The sequence below is a fragment of the Pseudophryne corroboree genome, chromosome 11 (assembly GCF_028390025.1).
Source record: "Pseudophryne corroboree isolate aPseCor3 chromosome 11, aPseCor3.hap2, whole genome shotgun sequence".
Classification (NCBI taxonomy): domain Eukaryota; kingdom Metazoa; phylum Chordata; class Amphibia; order Anura; family Myobatrachidae; genus Pseudophryne; species Pseudophryne corroboree.
In genome coordinates, this window is record NC_086454.1 from 44463477 (window position 1) to 44483179 (window position 19703).

Here is a 19703-nt window from a genome sequence, read left to right on the forward strand (position 1 = left end):
CAGTGTGTGTGTAACGGAGGTCTTCTCTTATATCTGTGCACCTCAGTGTGTGTGTAACGGAGGTCTTCTCTTATATCTGTGTCACCTCAGTGTGTGTGTAACGGAGGTCTTCTCTTATATCTGTGTCACCTCAGTGTGTGTGTAACGGAGGTCTTCTCTTATATATGTGTCACCTCAGTGTGTGTGTAACGGAGGTCTTCTCTTATATCTGTGTCACCTCAGTGTGTGTGTAACGGAGGTCTTCTCATATATCTGTGTCACCTCTGTGTATGTGTAACGGAGGTCTTCTCTTATATCTGTGTCACTGCAGTGTGTGTGTAACGGTGGTCTTCTCTTATATCTGTGTCACCTCAGTGTGTGTAACGGAGGTCTTCCCTTATATCTGTGTCACCTCAGTGTGTGTAACGGAGGTCTTCTCTTATATCTGTGTCACCTCAGTGTGTGTGTAACGAAGGTCTTCTCTTATATCTGTGTCACCTCAGTGTGTGTGTAACGAAGGTCTTCTCTTATATCTGTGTCAACTCAGTGTGTGTGTAACGGAGGTCTTCTCTTATATCTGTGTCACCTCAGTGTGTGTGTAACGGAGGTCTTCTCTTATATCTGTGTCACCTCAGTGTGTGTGTAACGGAGGTCTCTTTTATCTGTGTCTCCTCAGTGTGTGTAACGAAGGTCTTCTCTTATATCTGTGTCACTGCAGTGTGTGTGTAACGGAGGTCTTGTTTATCTGTGTCTCTTCAGTGTGTGTAACGAAGGTCTTCTCTTATATCTGTGTCATCTCAGTGTAATGAAGGACTTCTCTTATATCTGTGTCACCTCAGTGTGTGTGTAACGGAGGTCTTCTCTTATATCTGTGTCACCTGGCTATATGTGTAACCGAAGTGTGTGTGTGTAACGGAGGTCTTCTCTTATATCTGTGTCGCCTCAGTGTGTGTGTAACGGAGGTCTTCTCTTATATCTGTGTCACCTCAGTGTGTGTGTAACGGAGGTCTTCTCTTATATCTGTGTCACCTCAGTGTGTGTGTAACGGAGGTCTTCTCTTATATCTGTGTCACCTGGCTATATGTGTGACAGGGGTCTCCTCTTATAGCTGTGTCACCTGGCTGTATGTGTGATGGGGGTCTCCTCTTATAGCTGTGTCACCTGGATGTATGTGTGATGGGGGTCTCCTCTTATAGCTGTGTCACCTAGCTGTACAGTATGTGTGACGGGGGTCTCCTTTTATAGCTGTGTGACGGGGGTGTCTCCTCTTATATCTGTGTGACGGGGGGGTCTCCTCTTATAGCTGTGTCACCTTGCTGTTCAGTATGTGTGACGGGGCCTCCTCTTATAGCTGTGTGACGGGGGGGTCTCCTCTTATAGCTGTGCCACCTGGCTGTACAGTATGTGTGACGGGGGTCTCCTCTTATAGCTGTGTGACGGGGGAGGTCTCCTCTTATAGCTGTGCCACCTGGCTGTACAGTATGTGTGTGACGGCGGTCTCCTCTTATAGCTGTTTCACCTGGTTGTATGTGTGACGGGGTCTCCTCTTATAGCTGTGTCACCTGGCTGTACAGTATGTGTGTGACGGCGGTCTCCTTTTATAGCTGTTTCACCTGGTTGTATGTGTGACGGGGTCTCCTCTTATAGCTGTGTCACCTGGCTGTACAGTATGTGTGACGGGGGTCTCCTCTTATAGCTGTGTGACGAGGGGGTCTCCTCTTATAGCTGTGTGACCTGGCTGTACAGTATGTGTGACGGGGGTCTCCTCTTATAGCTGTGTGACGGGGGAGGTCTCCTCTTATAGCTGTGCCACCTGGCTGTACAGTATGTGTGTGACGGCGGTCTCCTTTTATAGCTGTTTCACCTGGTTGTATGTGTGACGGGGTCTCCTCTTATAGCTGTGTCACCTGGCTGTACAGTATGTGTGACGGGGGTCTCCTCTTATAGCTGTGTGACGAGGGGGTCTCCTCTTATAGCTGTGTGACCTGGCTGTACAGTATGTGTGACGGGGGTCTCCTCTTATAGCTGTGTGACGGGGGAGGTCTCCTCTTATAGCTGTGTCACCTGGCTGTACAGTATGTGTGATGGGGGTCTCCTCTTATAGCTGTGTGACGGGGGGGGGTCTCCTCTTATAGCTGTGTCACCTGGCTGTACAGTATGTGTGATGGGGGTCTCCTCTTATAGCTGTGTGACGGGGGGGTCTCCTTTTATAGCTGTGTCACCCAGTCATTCTTCTCTTACAGGGTCTGTCATCGGATAGGTTTTCGGTCATAGTAGAAAACATAAACTGTTTCAGTACTGGAACAATCTGCAGAAAATTTATCTCTATCAATGTTGGACAGTCAATAATTATATTTGAAGATGACACTGGAAATCCGGTAAGTGAGGCCTCAGTTTTAATTGCAGTATAAAAAACAAAAAAGTTTCACACACACACACACACACACACACACACACACACACACACACACACACACACACACACACACACACACACACACTGCTGTTTACTTATGGTTCCTTGTTACACATCGCCATGTAGTCTGCCATCTAGTGGCTTCTGAATATTCATGTGCATTAATAAAAGTGTGAGCAGCCTATGTACTGCCAGGAGCATGCTATGGAGCGGATGCCAGCTTTCAGTACAGGGACCTGATTACGTTTCGGATGTATTTTACACACAGCAAAAGGAGGCAGTGATGGAGTTAAATTGAAAAACAAATTGTTTGACCACAGGACAGCCGCCACCAGTGGCTACAGTAACTTGTTTTAGACCTAAGGCATTAAACTTAAGGCTAAGATGAGCAACAGTATGTTTTTAGATTGAATCAATAGTGTGTGTGTGTGTGTGTGTGTTTTTATAAGTGTGCAATCAGAATTTTACTCAGGCTTGTACTATTCTAATTAGCAGCGTACACTGTATTTTTAAAGTGCAGAATAGATGGGAAAGCCATGCAGTAATTGTCATTAAGTGGCAGGAGATGGGTGAAGGGTGACTTGAAGTGGTGGATGAGGGAGTGATGTGAGCAGGTGGGTGAGTAGGTGACCTGGGTGGATGGGTGAGGGAGGGACGTGAGCTGTTGGGTGAGGAGGTAACCTGGGCGGATGGGTGAAGGGGGTGATGTGAGCAAATGAGTGAAGGGGGGACATAAGCGGTTGGGTGAGGAGGTGACCTGGGCAGATCGGTGAAAGGGGGACGTGAGCGGTTGGGTGAGGAGGTGACCTGGACAGATCGGTGAAAGGGGGACGTGAGCGGTTGGGTGAGGAGGTGACCTGGGCGGCTGAGTGAAGGGGGGATGTGAGCAGATAGATGAGGGGGTGATGTGAGCGATTGGGTGAGGAGGTGACCTGGGCGGATGAGTGAAGGGGGGATGTGAGCAGATGGATGAGGGGGTGATGTGAGCGAATGGGTGAGGTGGTGACTTGGGCAGATGGGTGAAGGGGGGACGTAATCGGTTGGGTAAGGAGGTGACCTGGGCGGATAAGTGAAGGTGGGACGTAGTCGGTTGGGTGAGGAGGTGACCTGGGCGGATGGGTGAAGGTGGGACGTAATTGGTTGGGTGAGGAGGTGACCTGGGCGGATAAGTGAAGGGGGGACGTAGTCGGTTGGGTGAGGAGGTGACCTGGGCGGATGGGTGAAGGGGGGACGTAGTCGGAAGGGTGAGGAGGTGACCTGGGCGGATGAGTGAAGGGGGGATGTGAGCGGATGGATGAGGGGGCGATGTGAGCGAATGGATGAGGAGGTGACCTGGGTGGATGAGTGAAGGGGGGATGTGAGCGGATGGATGAGGGGGTGATGTGAGCGGATGGTGACGTGAGTGATAGAGTACATCTGGGGCGATATGGGAGACAGTAGAAATACATAGAATGTGTACTCTGATTTTTCCTAACTAATCTACTGTATACTAGAGTCCATCAAGCATCATAGATGAGAGACAAGAGATACACATCTGGCAAGCCGGCTTCTTCACCTTTCTACACTTTGCTTCGGAATATATTACACTTCTGTGGGATCAGAGAACGACTATTCACATACAAGTGGGACCCCAGTGGCAGGTAACGTCTGAGATGCGTCCTTCTGTTTGTGTTGCCCAGTCACTTGGGGGACATTCCAGGATTATTGGGTTCTGTAGGAGATGTGGTCGGCTGGGGCGGAAACACTTTGAGATTATTGATGTTTGCTGTAAAGAATACTCCCTCAGACTATAGTAATTCTCCAGCAGTATGAAAAATAATCCCGCAACATTATATAGCTCCAGTTACATAATGATCTGCGGCGTTTATGTGTCTTGGTGGTAAACACTTTATACTGACAGGACAGGGTACCATTTCAGGGCATAAAATGTGATGTATGATGGCAATGCTTGTGTATTTGTGTGTTGATAGACAAGACACTTTTCATGTGGCTCAGGATGGTTTTGGTTGTATTTTTCAGATTATTAAGTGTTTTCTCTGAGCACATCTAGCCGGGGATGGTGTAAAACTGACAACAACATTGTTTTGTTAAGGACATAACAGAAGGGGCCCATCCCATGTAAGGAGAGCTAGTGCAAGGAAAATTTGTAAATTTGTTGCCCCACCTCCTGCTGCAAAATTGTGTGAGATGCCAGACGGGCCTACTCCTCAAGCTCTCCCTGAGGAGCGACCCACAGAGGCAATACCTAGGCCCCTGTATAATTCTCACCCCCCTCCCCTCTATTTTACTTACCCTATGTCTCCCACAGGGAGAACTAAGTGGACTTTGTGGGAACTTTGACCTGAAGACAGTGAATGAGATGAGAACTCCAGATAACTTTGAGCTGACCAATCCTCAGGAATTCGGAAGCAGTTGGGCAGCAGCTGAGGTAAATATTTATGCTAATGGCCTGCATTTTATACGTTGTTGCCGCGTGACCTGCCTCTTAGACGTTGTTGCTGTGTGACCTGCCTCTTAGACGTTGTTACTGTGTGACCTGGCTCTTAGACGTTGTTACCATGTGACCTGCCGCTTATACGTTGTTACCGTGTGACCTGCCTCTTAGACGTTGTTACTGTGTGACCTGCCTCTTAGACGTTGTTGCCGTGTGACCTGCCTCTTATACGTTGTTGCCGTGTGACCTGCCTCTTATACGTTACCGTGTGACCTGCCTTTTATACGTTGTTACCGCGTGACCTGCCTCTTATACGTTGTTACTGTGTGACCTGCCTCTTATACTTTGTTACTGTGTGACCTGCATTTTATACGTTTTAACTGTGCGACCTGCCTTTTGTACATTGTTACTGTGTGACCTGCCTCTTATACGTTGTTGCCGTGTGACCTGCCTTTTATACGTTGTTACCGTGTGACCTGCCTCTTATACGTTCTTGCTGTGTTACCTGCTTCTTAGACGTTGTTACTGTGTTACCTGCCTCTTAGACGTTGTTGCTGTGTGACCTGCCTTTTATACGTTGTTGCTGTGTGACCTGCCTCTTATACGTTGTTGCTGTGTGACCTGCCTTTTATCCGTTGTTACCGTGTGACCTGCCTTTTATACGTTGTTGCTGTGTGACCTGCCGCTTATACGTTGTTACTGTGTGACCTGCCTCTTATACGTTGTTGCCATGTGACCTGACTTTTATACGTTATTACCGTGTGACCTGCCTCTTATACGTTCTTGCTGTGTGACCTGCCTCTTAGACGTTGTTGCTGTGTGACCTGCCTCTTAGATGTTGTTACCGTTTGACCTGGCTCTTACACGTTGTTACAGTGCGACCTGCCTTTTATACGTTGTTACCGTGTGACCTGCCTCTTATACGTTGTTGCTGTGTGACCTGCCTCTTAGACGTTGTTGCTGTGTGACCTGCCTTTTATACGTTGTTGCTGTGTGACCTGCCGCTTATACGTTGTTGCTGTGTGACCTGCCTCTTAGACGGTGTTGCTGTGTGACCTGCCTCTTAGACGTTGTTACTCTGTGACCTGGCTCCTGTACGTTGTTACTGTGTGACCTGCCTCTTGTACGTTGTTGCTGTGTGACCTGCCTTTTATACGTTGTTACCGTGTGACCTGCCGCTTAGACGTTGTTGCTGTGTGACCTGCCTCTTAGACGTTGTTGCTGTGTGACCTGCCTCTTAGACGTTGTTGCTGTGTGACCTGCCTCTTATACGTTGTTACTGTGTGACCTGCCTCTTATACGTTGTTGCTGTGTGACCTTCCTTTTATACGTTGTTACTGTGCGACCTGCCTCTTATACGTTGTAACTGTGCAACCTGCCTCTTATACGTTGTTACTGTGCGACCTGCCTTTTATATGTTGTTACCGTGTGACCTGCCTTTTATACGTTGTTACCGTTTGACCTGCCGCTTATACGTTGTTACCGTGTGACCTGCCTTTTATATGTTGATGCCGTGTGACCTGCCTCTTAGACGTTGTTGCCGTGTGACCTGCCTCTTATACGTTGTTGCTGTGTGACCTGCCTCTTAGACGTTGTTGCTGTGTGACCTGGCTCTTATACGTTGTTACTGTGTGACCTGCCTCTTATACGTTGTTGCCGTGTAACCTTCCTTTTATACGTTGTTACCGTGTGACCTGCCTTTTAGACGTTGTTGCTGTGTGACCTGCCGCTTATACGTTTTTACTGTGTGACCTGCCTCTTATACGTTGTTGCTGTGTGACCTGCCTCTTATACGTTGTTACCGTGTGACCTGCCTTTTATATCTTGTTGCCGTGTGACCTGCCTCTTAGACGTTGTTGCCGTGTGACCTGCCTCTTATACGTTGTTGCTGTGTGACCTGCCTCTTAGACGTTGTTGCTGTGTGACCTGGCTCTTATACGTTGTTAATGTGTGACCTGTCTCTTATACGTTGTTGCCGTGTAACCTTCCTTTTATACGTTGTTACCGTGTGACCTGCCTTTTATACGTTGTTGCTGTGTGACCTGCCTGTTATACGTTGTTGCCGTGTAACCTTCCTTTTATACGTTGTTACCGTGTGACCTGCCTTTTATACGTTGTTGCTGTGTGACCTGCCGCTTATACGTTGTTACTGTGACCTGCCTCTTAGACGTTGTTGCCGTGTGACTTGCCTCTTAGACGTTCTTGCTGTGTGACCTGCCTCTTATACGTTGTTGCTGTGTGACCTGCATTTTATACGTTGTTACTGCGTGACCTGCCTCTTATACATTGTTACTGCGTGACTTTCCTCTTATACGTTGTTACTGTGCGACCTGCCTCTTAGACGTTGTTACTGTGTGACCTGCCTCTTATACGTTGTTACCGTGTGACCTGCATTTTATACTTTGTTACTGTGCGAACTACCTCTTATACGTTGTTACTGTGCGACTTGCCTTTTATACATTGTTGCTGTGTGACCTGCCGCTTATACGTTGTTACTGTGTGACCTGCCTTTTATACGTTGTTGCTGTGTGACCTGCCTCTTAGACGTTGTTACTGTGTGACCTGCCTCTTAGACGTTGTTACTGTGTGACCTGCCTCTTATACATTGTTGCCGTGTGACCTGCTTTTTATACGTTGTTACCGTGTGACCTGCCGCTTATACGTTGTTACCGTGTGACCTGCCTCTTATACGTTGTTACCGTGTGACCTGCCTTTTATACGTTGATGCCGTGGGACCTGCCTCTTAGACGTTGTTACCGTGTGACCTGCCTCATACATTGTTGCTGTGTGACCTGCCTCTTAGACGTTGTTGCTGTGTGACCTGCTTCTTAGACGTTGTTGCTGTGTTACCTGCCTCTTAGACGTTGTTGCTGTTTGACCTGGCTCTTATACGTTGTTACTGAGTGAGCTGCCTCTTATACGTTGTTGCTGTGTGACCTGCCTTTTATACGTTGTTACCGTGTGACCTGCCTCTTATACGTTGCTGCTCTGTGACCTGCCTCTTAGACGTTGTTACCGTGTGACCTGCCTCTTATACGTTGTTACTGTGTGACCTGCCTCTCAGACGTTGTTGCTGTGTGACCTGCCTCTTAGACGTTGTTACCGTCTGACCTGCCTCTTATACATTGTTACTGTGTGACCTGCCTCTTATACGTTGTTACTGTGTGACCTGCCTCTTATACGTTGTTGCCATGTGACCTGCCTTTTATACGTTGTTACCGTGCGACCTGCCTCTTATACGTTCTTGCTGTGTGACCTGCCTCTTAGACGTTGTTGCTGTGTGACCTGCCTCTCAGACGTTGTTGCTGTGTGACCTGCCTCTTAGACGTTGTTACCGTGTGACCTGCCTCTTATACATTGTTACTGTGTGACCTGCCTCTTATACGTTGTTACTGTGTGACCTGCCTTTTATCCGTTGTTACTGTGTGACCTGCCTCTTAGACGTTGCTGTGTGACCTGCCTCTTAGATGTTGTTGCTGTGTGACCTGCCTCTTAGATGTTGTTACCGTGTGACCTGGCTCTTACACGTTGTTACCGTGCGACCTGCCTTTTATACGTTGTTACCGTGTGACCTGCCTCTTATACGTTGTTGCCGTATGACCTGCCTCTTAGACGTAGTTACCGTGTGACCTGCCTCTTAGACGTTGTTGCTGTGTGACCTGCCTTTTATACGTTGTTGCTGTGTGACCTGCCGCTTAATCGTTGTTGCTGTGTGACCTGCCTCTTAGACGGTGTTGCTGTGTGACCTGCCTCTTAGACGCTGTTACTGTGTGACCTGGCTTTTGTACGTTGTTACTGTGTGACCTGCCTCTTGTACGTTGTTGCTGTGTGACCTGCCTTTTATACGTTGTTACCATGTGACCTGCCGCTTAGACGTTGTTACTGTGTGACCTGCCTATCAGACGTTGTTACTGTGCGACCTGCCTTTTATACATTGTTGCTGTGTGACCTGCCGCTTATACGTTGTTACTGTGTGACCTGCCTTTTATCCGTTGTTACTGTGTGACCTGCCTCTTAGACGTTGCTGTGTGACCTGCCTCTTAGACGTTGTTACTGTGTGACCTGCCTCTTATACATTGTTGCCGTGTGACCTGCCTTTTATACGTTGTTACCGTGTGACCTGCCGCTTATACGTTGTTACCGTGTGACCTGCCTCTTATACGTTGTTACCGTATGACCTGCCTTTTATACGTTGATGCCGTGTGAACTTTTTTTTTTTTATACGTTGATGCCGTGTGACCTACCTTTTATACGTTGATGCCGTGGGACCTGCCTCTTAGACGTTGTTACCGTGTGACCTGCCTCTTAGACGTTGTTACCGTGTGACCTGCCTCTTATACATTGTTGCTGTGTGACCTGCCTCTTAGACGTTATTGCTGTGTGACCTGCTTCTTAGACGTTGTTGCTGTGTTACCTGCCTCTTAGACGTTGTTGCTGTTTGACCTGGCTCTTATACGTTGTTACTGAGTGAGCTGCATCTTATACGTTGTTGCTGTGTGACCTGCCTTTTATACGTTGTTAACGTGTGACCTGCCTCTTATACGTTGCTGCTCTGTGACCTGCCTCTTAGACGTTGTTACCGTGTGACCTGCCTCTTATACATTGTTACTGTGTGACCTGCCTCTTATACGTTGTTACTGTGTGACCTGCCTCTTATACGCTGTTGCCATGTGACCTGCCTTTTATACTTTGTTACCGTGTGACCTGCCTCTTATACGTTCTTGCTGTGTGACCTGCCTCTTAGACGTTGCTGCTGTGTGACCTGCCTCTTAGACGTTGTTGCTGTGTGACCTGCCTCTTAGATATTGTTACCGTGTGACCTGGCTCTTACACATTGTTACCGTGCGACCTGCCTTTTATACGTTGTTACCGTGTGACCTGCCTCTTATACGTTGTTGCCGTGTAACCTGCCTCTTAGACGTTGTTTCCGTGTGACCTGCCTCTTAGACGTTGTTGCTGTGTGACCTGCCTTTTATACGTTGTTGCTGTGTGACCTGCCGCTTAATCGTTGTTGCTGTGTGACCTGCCTCTTAGACGGTGTTGCTGTGTGACCTGCCTCTTAGACGTTGTTACTGTGTGACCTGGCTCTTGTACGTTGTTACTGTGTGACCTGCCTCTTATACGTTGTAACTGTGCGACCTGCCTCTTATACGTTGTTACTGTGCGACCTGCCTTTTATATGTTGTTACCGTGTGACCTGCCTCTTATACGTTGTTACCGTGTGACCTGCCGCTTATACGTTGTTACCGTGTGACCTGCCTTTTATATGTTGTTGCCGTGTGACCTGCCTCTTAGACGTTGTTGCCGTGTGACCTGCCTCTTATACGTTGTTGCTGTGTGACCTTCCTTTTATACATTGTTACTGTGCGACCTGCCTCTTATACGTTGTAACTGTGCGACCTGCCTCTTATACGTTGTTGCTGTGTGACCTGCCTCTTAGACGTTGTTGCTGTGTGACCTGGCTCTTATACATTGTTACGGTGTGACCTGCCTCTTATACGTTGTTGCTGTGTGACCTGCCTTTTATACGTTGTTACCGTGTGACCTGCCTGTTATACGTTGTTGCCGTGTGACCTGCCTCTTAGACGTTCTTGCTGTGTGACCTGCCTCTTATACGTTGTTGCTGTGTGACCTGCATTTTATACGTTGTTACTGCGTGACCTTCCTCTTATACGTTGTTACTGTGCGACCTGCCTCTTATACGTTGTTACTGTGCGACCTGCCTTTTATACATTGTTGCTGTGTGACCTGCCGCTTATACGTTGTTACTGTGTGACCTGCCTTTTATACGTTGTTGCTGTGTGACCTGCCTCTTAGACGTTGTTACTGTGTGACCTGGCTCTTATACGTTGTTACTGTGTGACCTGCCTTTTGTACGTTGTTACCGTGTGACCTGCCGCTTATACGTTGTTACCGTGTGACCTGCCTCTTATACGTTGTTACTGTGTGACCTGCCTTTTATACGTTGATGCCGTGGGACCTGCCTTTTATACGTTGATGCCGTGGGACCTGCCTCTTAGACGTTGTTACCGTGTGACCTGCCTCTTAGACGTTGTTACCGTGTGACCTGCCTCTTATACATTGTTGCTATGTGACCTGCCTCTTAGACGTTGTTGCTGTGTGACCTGCCTCTTAGACGTTGTTGCTGTGTTACCTGCCTCTTAGACGTTGTTGCTGTTTGACCTGGCTCTTATACGTTGTTACTGAGTGAGCTGCCTCTTATACGTTGTTGCTGTGTGACCTGCCTCTTAGACGTTGTTGCTGTGTGACCTGGCTCTTATACGTTGTTACTGTGTGACCTGCCTCTTATACGTTGTTGCCATGTAACCTTCCCTTTATGCGTTGTTACCGCGTGACCTGCCTTTTATACGTTGTTGCTGTGTGACCTGCCGCTTATACGTTGTTACTGTGTGACCTGCTTCTTATACGTTGCTGCTGTGTGACCTGCCTTTTATACGTTGTTGCTGTGTGACCTGCCTCTTAGACGTTGTTGCTGTGTGACCTGGCTCTTATACATTGTTACGGTGTGACCTGCCTCTTATACGTTGTTGCTGTGTGACCTGCCTTTTATACGTTGTTACCGTGTGACCTGCCTGTTATACGTTGTTGCCGTGTGACCTGCCTCTTAGACGTTATTGCTGTGTGACCTGCCTCTTATACGTTGTTGCTGTGTAACCTGCATTTTATACGTTGTTACTGCGTGACCTTCCTCTTATACATTGTTACTGTGCGACCTGCCTCTTATACGTTGTTACTGTGCGACCTGCCTTTTATACATTGTTGCTGTGTAACCTGCCGCTTATACGTTGTTACTGTGTGACCTGCCTTTTATACGTTGTTGCTGTGTGACCTGCCTCTTAGACGTTGTTACTGTGTGACCTGGCTCTTATACGTTGTTACTGTGTGACCTGCCTTTTATACGTTGTTACCGTGTGACCTGCCGCTTATACGTTGTTACCGTGTGACCTGCCTCTTATACGTTGTTACTGTGTGACCTGCCTTTTATACGTTGATGCCGTGGGACTTGCCTGTTATACATTGATGCCGTGGGACCTGCCTCTTAGACGTTGTTACCGTGTGACCTGCCTCTTAGACGTTGTTACCGTGTGACCTGCCTCTTATACATTGTTGCTGTGTGACCTGCCTCTTAGACGTTGTTGCTGTGTGACCTGCCTCTTAGACGTTGTTGCTGTGTTACCTGCCTCTTAGACGTTGTTGCTGTTTGACCTGGCTCTTATACGTTGTTACTGAGTGAGCTGCCTCTTAGACGTTGTTGCTGTGCGACCTGCCTTTTATACGTTGTTACCGTGTGACCTGCCTCTTATACGTTGTTGCTCTGTGACCTGCCTCTTAGACGTTGTTACCGTGTGACCTGCATCTTAGACGTTGTTGACGTGTGACCTGCCTCTTAGACGTTGTTGTCGTGTGACCTGCCGCTTAGACGTTGTTGCCGTGTGTCCTGCCTTTTATACATTGTTACCGTGTGACCTGCCTCTTATACATTGTTACCGTGTGACCTGCTGCTTATACGTTGTTACCGTGTGACCTGCCTCTTATACGTTGTTACCGTGTGACCTGCCTCTTATACGTTGTTACCGTGTGACCTGCCTCTTATACGTTGTTATCGTGTGACCTGCCTCTTATACGTTGTTACTGTGTGACCTGCCTCTTCTACGTTGCTACTGCGTGACCTGCCTTTTATACGTTGTTACCGTGTGACCTGCCTCTTATACGTTGTTGCTCTGTGACCTGTCTCTTAGACGTTGTTACTGTGTGACCTGCCTTTTATACATTGTTACTGTGTGACCTGCCTCTTATACGTTGTTACCGTGTGACCTGCCTCCTATACGTTGTTGCGCTGTGACCTGCCTCTTAGACGTTGTTACTGTGTGACCTGCCTCTTATACGTTGTTACTGTGTGACCTGCCTCTTAGACGTTTTTACTCTGCACCTGCAGCCTAACCCTAATTCTCCTGCCCACAGCCTAGCACTATCCTCCCACCCAGCAACCAAACCCTAACCTCCCCCCCGGCAGCCTAACCCTCCTCCCACTGCAGCCTAACCCTAAATCTCCTGTTCACAGCCTAGCCCTTACGTTAACATTATGACTGTCAACGTTTTTATTGTCCACCTTTTGACTACATCATAATTATCAACCTAACTATAGAAACCTAGCTTAAAAAAGGAAACTAAAAAGGAAAGGACAGGGAAGCCAATAGCATTTGCAGTGGCCGGCTATTAATGTTGTAGCTGTATACTGTATCTTGTACTGGTGGTGGCACTTGTGATGTTAAACGTCTGGACTCATTGAGAAAACTGTTGCTCACCTTTAATCTATATACATTTCATGCAGTGACAGTGTCGACCTTTCGTAGGTCAACCTTTAGTCAATGTCAACTTAATGCATGTCTACCATGTGGTGTCGACCTAATCACTGTCAACCTAGACATTGTAGAGCTTGTATACCACACCCGCTGATAGACACCCTGCTGCCGACTGTGAGTTGCTGTTATACTGTAGTATATCTGTCTCCTTTAGTGTGCTGAAAGCCCGGACACGAGGAATCCCTGCATGATGAACCCCCTCAGGGAGCCCTTTGCCAAGCAGGAGTGTGGAATATTACTGAGTGAGGTGTTTGACGCCTGCCATCCAGTGGTGAGTTCTAGTAACTACATCTCCATATTATTAAAGAAAGTTCAGGCTCAGGTCCTGACACCTCACAGCACATTGTAGTCTTATTGAGAGATAACAGGCAGTGCTTCATAATAAGTCCTCAGAGACTATGGGATAAATTTACTAAGGGCCTAATTCTGACCTGATCGTTGCTGTGCGTTCTCGCACAGCAGCTGTTCAGGTCTGAACTGCGCCGGCGCATGCCAGACAGCCATCTCAGCCCCGCCATCGCCTCTGCCTGATTGACAGGCAGAGGCGGTCGTTGGGCGGGAGGGGGCGGGCCGGTGGCAATCTCCCGCCGTTTTAGGGGCGCGGTCCGAGCAACGGGCCGCTGCGGCTGTGTGACGTCACACGCAGCCGCTGCGACCCGGACAGCATCGAGTAGCTCCTTGCCAGCGCGCAGTAGCTGCGCTGGTAGGGAGCTACTCGTCAAGAACATGATGAACCCCCTCAGAGAGCCCTTTGCCAAGCAGGAGTGTGGAATATTACTGAGTGAGGTGTTTGACGCCTGCCATCCAGTGGTGAGTTCTAGTAACTACATCTCCATATTATTATTAAAGAAAGTTCAGGCTCAGGTCCTGACACCTCACAGCTGATGCACGGCTACGATCAAGTCTGAATTAGGCCCTAAGATGGGAGTTCTATTTAAGATGGGATATTGCCAATAGCAACCAATCAGATTCTACTTCACATTTATCTAGCACCTTCTAGAGCAGGGGTGGGGAACCTCAGGCCCGCGGGCCGTATAAGGCCCGCAGAGCCACTTGATCCGGCCAGGCTCACTTAACCGAGGGATATGCCGGCCGCCCGCAGAGATTTTGTTACTACCGGGCACCCGGCTTCTTCCCCTCAGCAGCAGCCGAAGGCAGGAGCTCACTCCTGAGCTCCGGCTTCCGGCTCTGGCAGTGTGCGTGTGTGCCTGTGCGGTGCTATGGGAGAGATGTCATGACGTCTCTCCCATAGTTCTGAGGAGCGAGTGGCCAGGCAGAGGGCAACGGTCCGGAAGCAAGAGCGGGGCTGGTGAGTATTGTGGGTTTTTGTTTCTTTTAATGTGTGTGTAAGCGTCGCTACTAGGGGGCATATTTAATGGGGCATTACAACTGACTGGGGGCATATTTAATGGGGCATAACAAGTGACTGGGGGCATAACTACTGGGGACATATCTACTGGGGACATAACTACTGGGGGCAGGCTAATTTTTAAGTTGATAATTTTTGTATGGCCCCTGAAGGATTTTATAAATATCCAAATGGCCCTTGGTAGAAAAAAGGTTCCCCACTCCTGTTCTAGAGGATAATACCTGGAATCTGATTGGTTGCTATGGGCAACATCCCATCTTTAAATAGAACTCCCATCTTAGTAAATGTACCCCAATGGATCTCTGCACAGTGTCAGACAGTCCTCACCTGAGCGGATAAATAAGTAACACAAGGCTCTGCTGCCTCAGCGGGTATGGGTCAAAGGGTCGACCACACTTATGTCGACAGCCCTTAGGTCGACCACTATTGACCGACAGTGACTAGGTCGACACCTGAAATATGTTGACACAGTCATTAGGTTGACATGAACAAGGTCAACATGGAAAAAGGTAGACATGAGTTTTTAAAACAATTTTGGTGTCGTTTTCTTTGTTAAGTGACTGGGAATCCGAATTAGTGCACCGTGTCCCCTCGCTTCGCTCGCCATGCTTTGGGCACGGTGCCTCGCTCCGCTACCGCACGCTCGGCACAGGTTACTATTCCCAATCGTAGTCTACGTGGATCGTAAAGTATGACAAAGGTGAAAAAATTTGAAAAACTCATGTCAACCTTTTTCCATGTCGACCTAGTGACCATGTCGACCTAATGCATATTCGACCAATAGTGGTCGACCTAATGACTGTCGACCTAAGTGTGGTCGACCTAACGACCGTATACCGCCTCAGTGATACTAGTCTGGAAGTGAAAGGGTTACCTGCGCAGGGCAGCCAGTCACTGTGGCTGTGAGTTGGCTGGTCCACACAATGCCCTCATATACACATACTGTATGTGTTACTAAGAGACAATGTGTAACACACTGCCCTCATATACACACACTGTATGTGTTACTAAGAGACAATGTGTAACACACTGCCCTCATATACACATACTGTATGTGTTACTAAGAGAAAGGATGAGGAGAAAATGTGTAACACACTGCCTACAGTAACATAAGTTTGTGTGGTACAGGTTGTACTGTATGTTTGTGTAGCACACTGTGTACTGTAATATGTGTGTAGCACACTGTGTACTGTAATATGTGTGTAGCACACTGTGTACTGTAATATATGTGTGTGTGTAGCACACTGTGTACTGTAATATGTGTGTAGCACACTGTGTACTGTAATATATGTGTGTGTGTAGCACACTGTGTACTGTAATATGTGTGTAGCACACTGTGTACTGTAATATGTGTGTAGCACACTGTGTACTGTAATATGTGTGTAGCACACTGTGTACTGTAATATGTGTGTAGCACACTGTGTACTGTAATATGTGTGTAGCACACTATGTACTGTAATATGTGTGTAGCACACTGTGTACTGTAATATGTGTGTAGCACACTGTGTACTGTAATATATATGTGTGTAGCACACTGTGTACTGTAATATGTGTGTAGCACACTGTGTACTGTAATATGTGTGTAGCACACTGTGTACTGTAATATGTGTGTAGCACACTGTGTACTGTAATATATATGTGTGTAGCACACTGTGTACTGTAATATGTGTGTAGCACACTGTGTACTGTAATATGTGTGTAGCACACTGTGTACTGTAATATGTGTGTAGCACACTGTGTACTGTAATATATATGTGTGTAGCACACTATGTACTGTAATATGTGTGTAGCACACTGTGTACTGTAATATGCAGTATGTTTATGTTGCACGCTCTCTACTGTAATTAGTTTGCTTAGCACACTGTGTCATTTATGTTTGTAGTGCATTCTTTATGTATTGTATGCTTTTGTAGTGCACTGGTTACTATAGTCAGGGCCGGTTCTTGCCCTTTTGGCGGCCCGGGCGGGAAATAGGGGCGTGGTCTCATACAGGGGGCGTGGTCAATTACGCCCCCTGTACAGTAGAGTAGCGCCGCTGGAAAAAAAAAAAATTATACTTACTATCCCCGCTCCCGACCGCTGCAGACCTCCTCCGGCACCGCGCCTGTCCTCGGATTTGGCATAGACAGACACTAGAGGTCAATTATGACCCCTAGCGTCTGTCAGTCCTACAATGCTGTGCGGTGCGCGATGACATCATCGCGCACCGCACAGCAAAGGTCCTCTCCACGAAGGGAAACTAGACGCGTAGCATCTAGTTCCCTTCACAGCGGGGAACCAGCGGAGGACACAGCGGGCAGCGGGGGGCACAGCAGTAGCGGATCTTGCCATTGTGCGGCGCCCTCCGGAAGGCGGTGCCCCGGGCAAAAGTCCTGCTTGCCCGTGGCAAGATCCACTACTGACTATAGTATGCTTGTGGTGCACTGTGTACTGTAATATGTTTGTATAGCACGCTGTGTAGTAGTGTAATGTATGTTTGTAGTGCATTGTTTATGTACTGTATGCTTTTGTAGCACATTGGTTACTATAGTATGCTTGTGTGGCACTGTGTACTGTAATATGTTTATGTTGCATAATGTCTCCTGTAAATTGTTGCATGTTGTGTTCTGTAGTTTGTGTAGCATACTGAAATAGGTTTGTGTTTTACGCTGTGTACTGTAATATGTTTGTGTTGCATGCTGTGTACTGTAATATGTTTGTATTGCACTGTAATATGTTTGTGTTGCACTTTCTACTGTAATATGTTTGTGTTGCATGCTCTGTACTGTAATATGTTTGTATTGCACTGTCTACTGTAATATGTTTGTGTTGTATGCTGTGTACTGTAATATGTGTTGCACTGTCTACTGTAATATGTTTGTGTTGCATGCTGTGTACTATGATGTTTGTGTTGCATGCTATGTACTGTAATATGTGTTGCATGCAGTGTACTGTAATATATGTTTGTGTTGCATGTACTGTCATGTTTGTGTTGCATGCTATGTACTGTAATAAGTATGTGTTGCATGCAGTGTACTGTAATATATGTTTGTGCTGCATGCAGTGTACTGTAATATATGTTTGTGTTGCATGCTATTTACTGTAATATGTTTGTGTTGCATGCTATGTACTGTAATATGTTTGTGTTGCATGCTATGTACTGTAATATATGTTTGTGTTGCATGCTATGTACTGTAATATATGTTTGTGTTGGTTGCATGCTATGTACTGTAATATATGTGTTGCATGTAGTATACTGTAATATATGTTTGTGTTGCATGATATGTACTGTAATATATGTGTTGCATGTAGTATACTGTAATATATGTTTGTGTTGCATGCTATGTACTGTAATATGTTTGTGTTGCATGCTATGCACTGTAATATATGTTTGTGTTGCATGCTATGTACTGTAATATGTTTGTGTTGCATGCAGTGTACTGTAATATATGTTTGTGTTGCATGCAGTGTACTGTAACATATGTTTGTGCTACATACTGGGTACTATAGCATATGTTTGTGTTGCATGCTGTGTACTGTAGTGTATTGCATACTGGGTAGTGTGTAACATATGTTTGTGTTGCATGCTGTGTACTCTAATATACATATGTCTCACACCAGGTGGATGTTACATGGTTTTACTCAAACTGCCTGTCGGACACGTGTGGATGTAACCGCGGTGGAGACTGCGAGTGTTTTTGCACGAGTGTTTCCGCATACGCTCACCAATGCTGCCAGCAGGGAATTACTGTGGACTGGAGGTCCCCCAGAGTGTGCCGTAAGTGTGAAATGTACCATTAATAATCAGAATTCAGCTCATTATGTGTTTTATTCAGGTCCAGGAAGTAGTGATGGGGTACACATGTACAGGGTATTCACAAGGGACAATCTGCTTGCTCAAGAGATCTTAAGTTGAAAGATCTTAAACCAAATGATCGATATTTGTAGATGGCAGTGGTCCTGAAATCACCCACACAGAGCCGGCCCTAACCAATATGATGCCCTAGGCAAGATTTTGGCTGGTGCCCCCTAGCACCACTGCTAGTTCCGCTTCTGACCCGGCACCCCTTTCCCAGCACCATCACCCCTCATCCATAGCAGTTCTCATTTTGGTGTTCCTACCCCTATATTTTAAATAGGAGCTGTGTGCATATTCGGCACTCAGCCCACATTTTATCATGCAATAGAGTCCTTAATTCACGTTACATCGCACAGTAGTACAACTTTACTTTATAAACATTACTCCTCACAGTAGTGCCCCTTATTCACATTACATCACAATGAAGTGTTCCTTTTTACCATTACACCACACCATATTGCTCTTTATTCATATTTGACCACACAGTAGTGGCCTTTCTACACGTTATGCCACACAGTAGTGCCCTTTCTATACTTTATGCCACATAGTAGAGCACCTTATACACATAATGCCACACATTAGTAATATATGTAATCATAATACCACACAGTAATGCCCCTTACACATATGACATACATTATTAATGTCCTTATAAACATAATGCACCTTACACATTATGCTAACCTTTATCAATGCCCTTATACACATAATGTCCCTTACACATATGTTGCACATTATTAATGCCATTATACACATAATGACACACATAATGTCCCTTTTACATATGCTGCACATTATTGGTGCACTTATACACATAATGACACACATAGTGCACCTTACACATATGCTGTACGTTATTAATGCATTTATACATAAGACACACATAATGCCCCTTACACATATGCAGAACACTACTGCACAACCAACCCACTTGCACACAGCACTCACATGGCCACAAACACTATGACCTCTGCCTCTGCTTGGATACAGATGTGTCCTCATACGTCTTGCCTCAATGCGCCATGCAGCAGGAGATGCCTGGCATGAGTCAGCTGGCAGCTCTGCTAACGTTGGGCACCTTTTTTTGATGAAAATGCATCTTATTTGTATTACTGTGTGGCTAGTCTGCACAAACAGCTTCTGCTGATTAAACTGATTTGTGGCATGCCTATATTCTGTGTGTGACTGCGGCTGTATCTGCATACGAAATACTATATTACAGTGATTTCCATGAATACACTGTAATGTGGCATTTTGTATGCAGAAACAGCCGCAGTCACTCA

General features: G+C 46.7%; 1 protein-coding gene across 1 annotated transcript in view; it reads left to right on the forward strand.

Moving 5' to 3' along the window:
- OTOG (otogelin) overlaps positions 1 to 19703 on the forward strand; it is a 416567-nt gene that overhangs the window by 182071 nt on the left and 214793 nt on the right. Inside the window, exons 25-29 of the mRNA XM_063944165.1 lie at positions 2223 to 2357; positions 3889 to 4035; positions 4704 to 4823; positions 13368 to 13484; positions 18183 to 18339. Of these exons, the coding sequence (XP_063800235.1) occupies positions 2223 to 2357; positions 3889 to 4035; positions 4704 to 4823; positions 13368 to 13484; positions 18183 to 18339 (676 nt within the window). The remainder of the gene's footprint in view (positions 1 to 2222; positions 2358 to 3888; positions 4036 to 4703; positions 4824 to 13367; positions 13485 to 18182; positions 18340 to 19703) is intronic.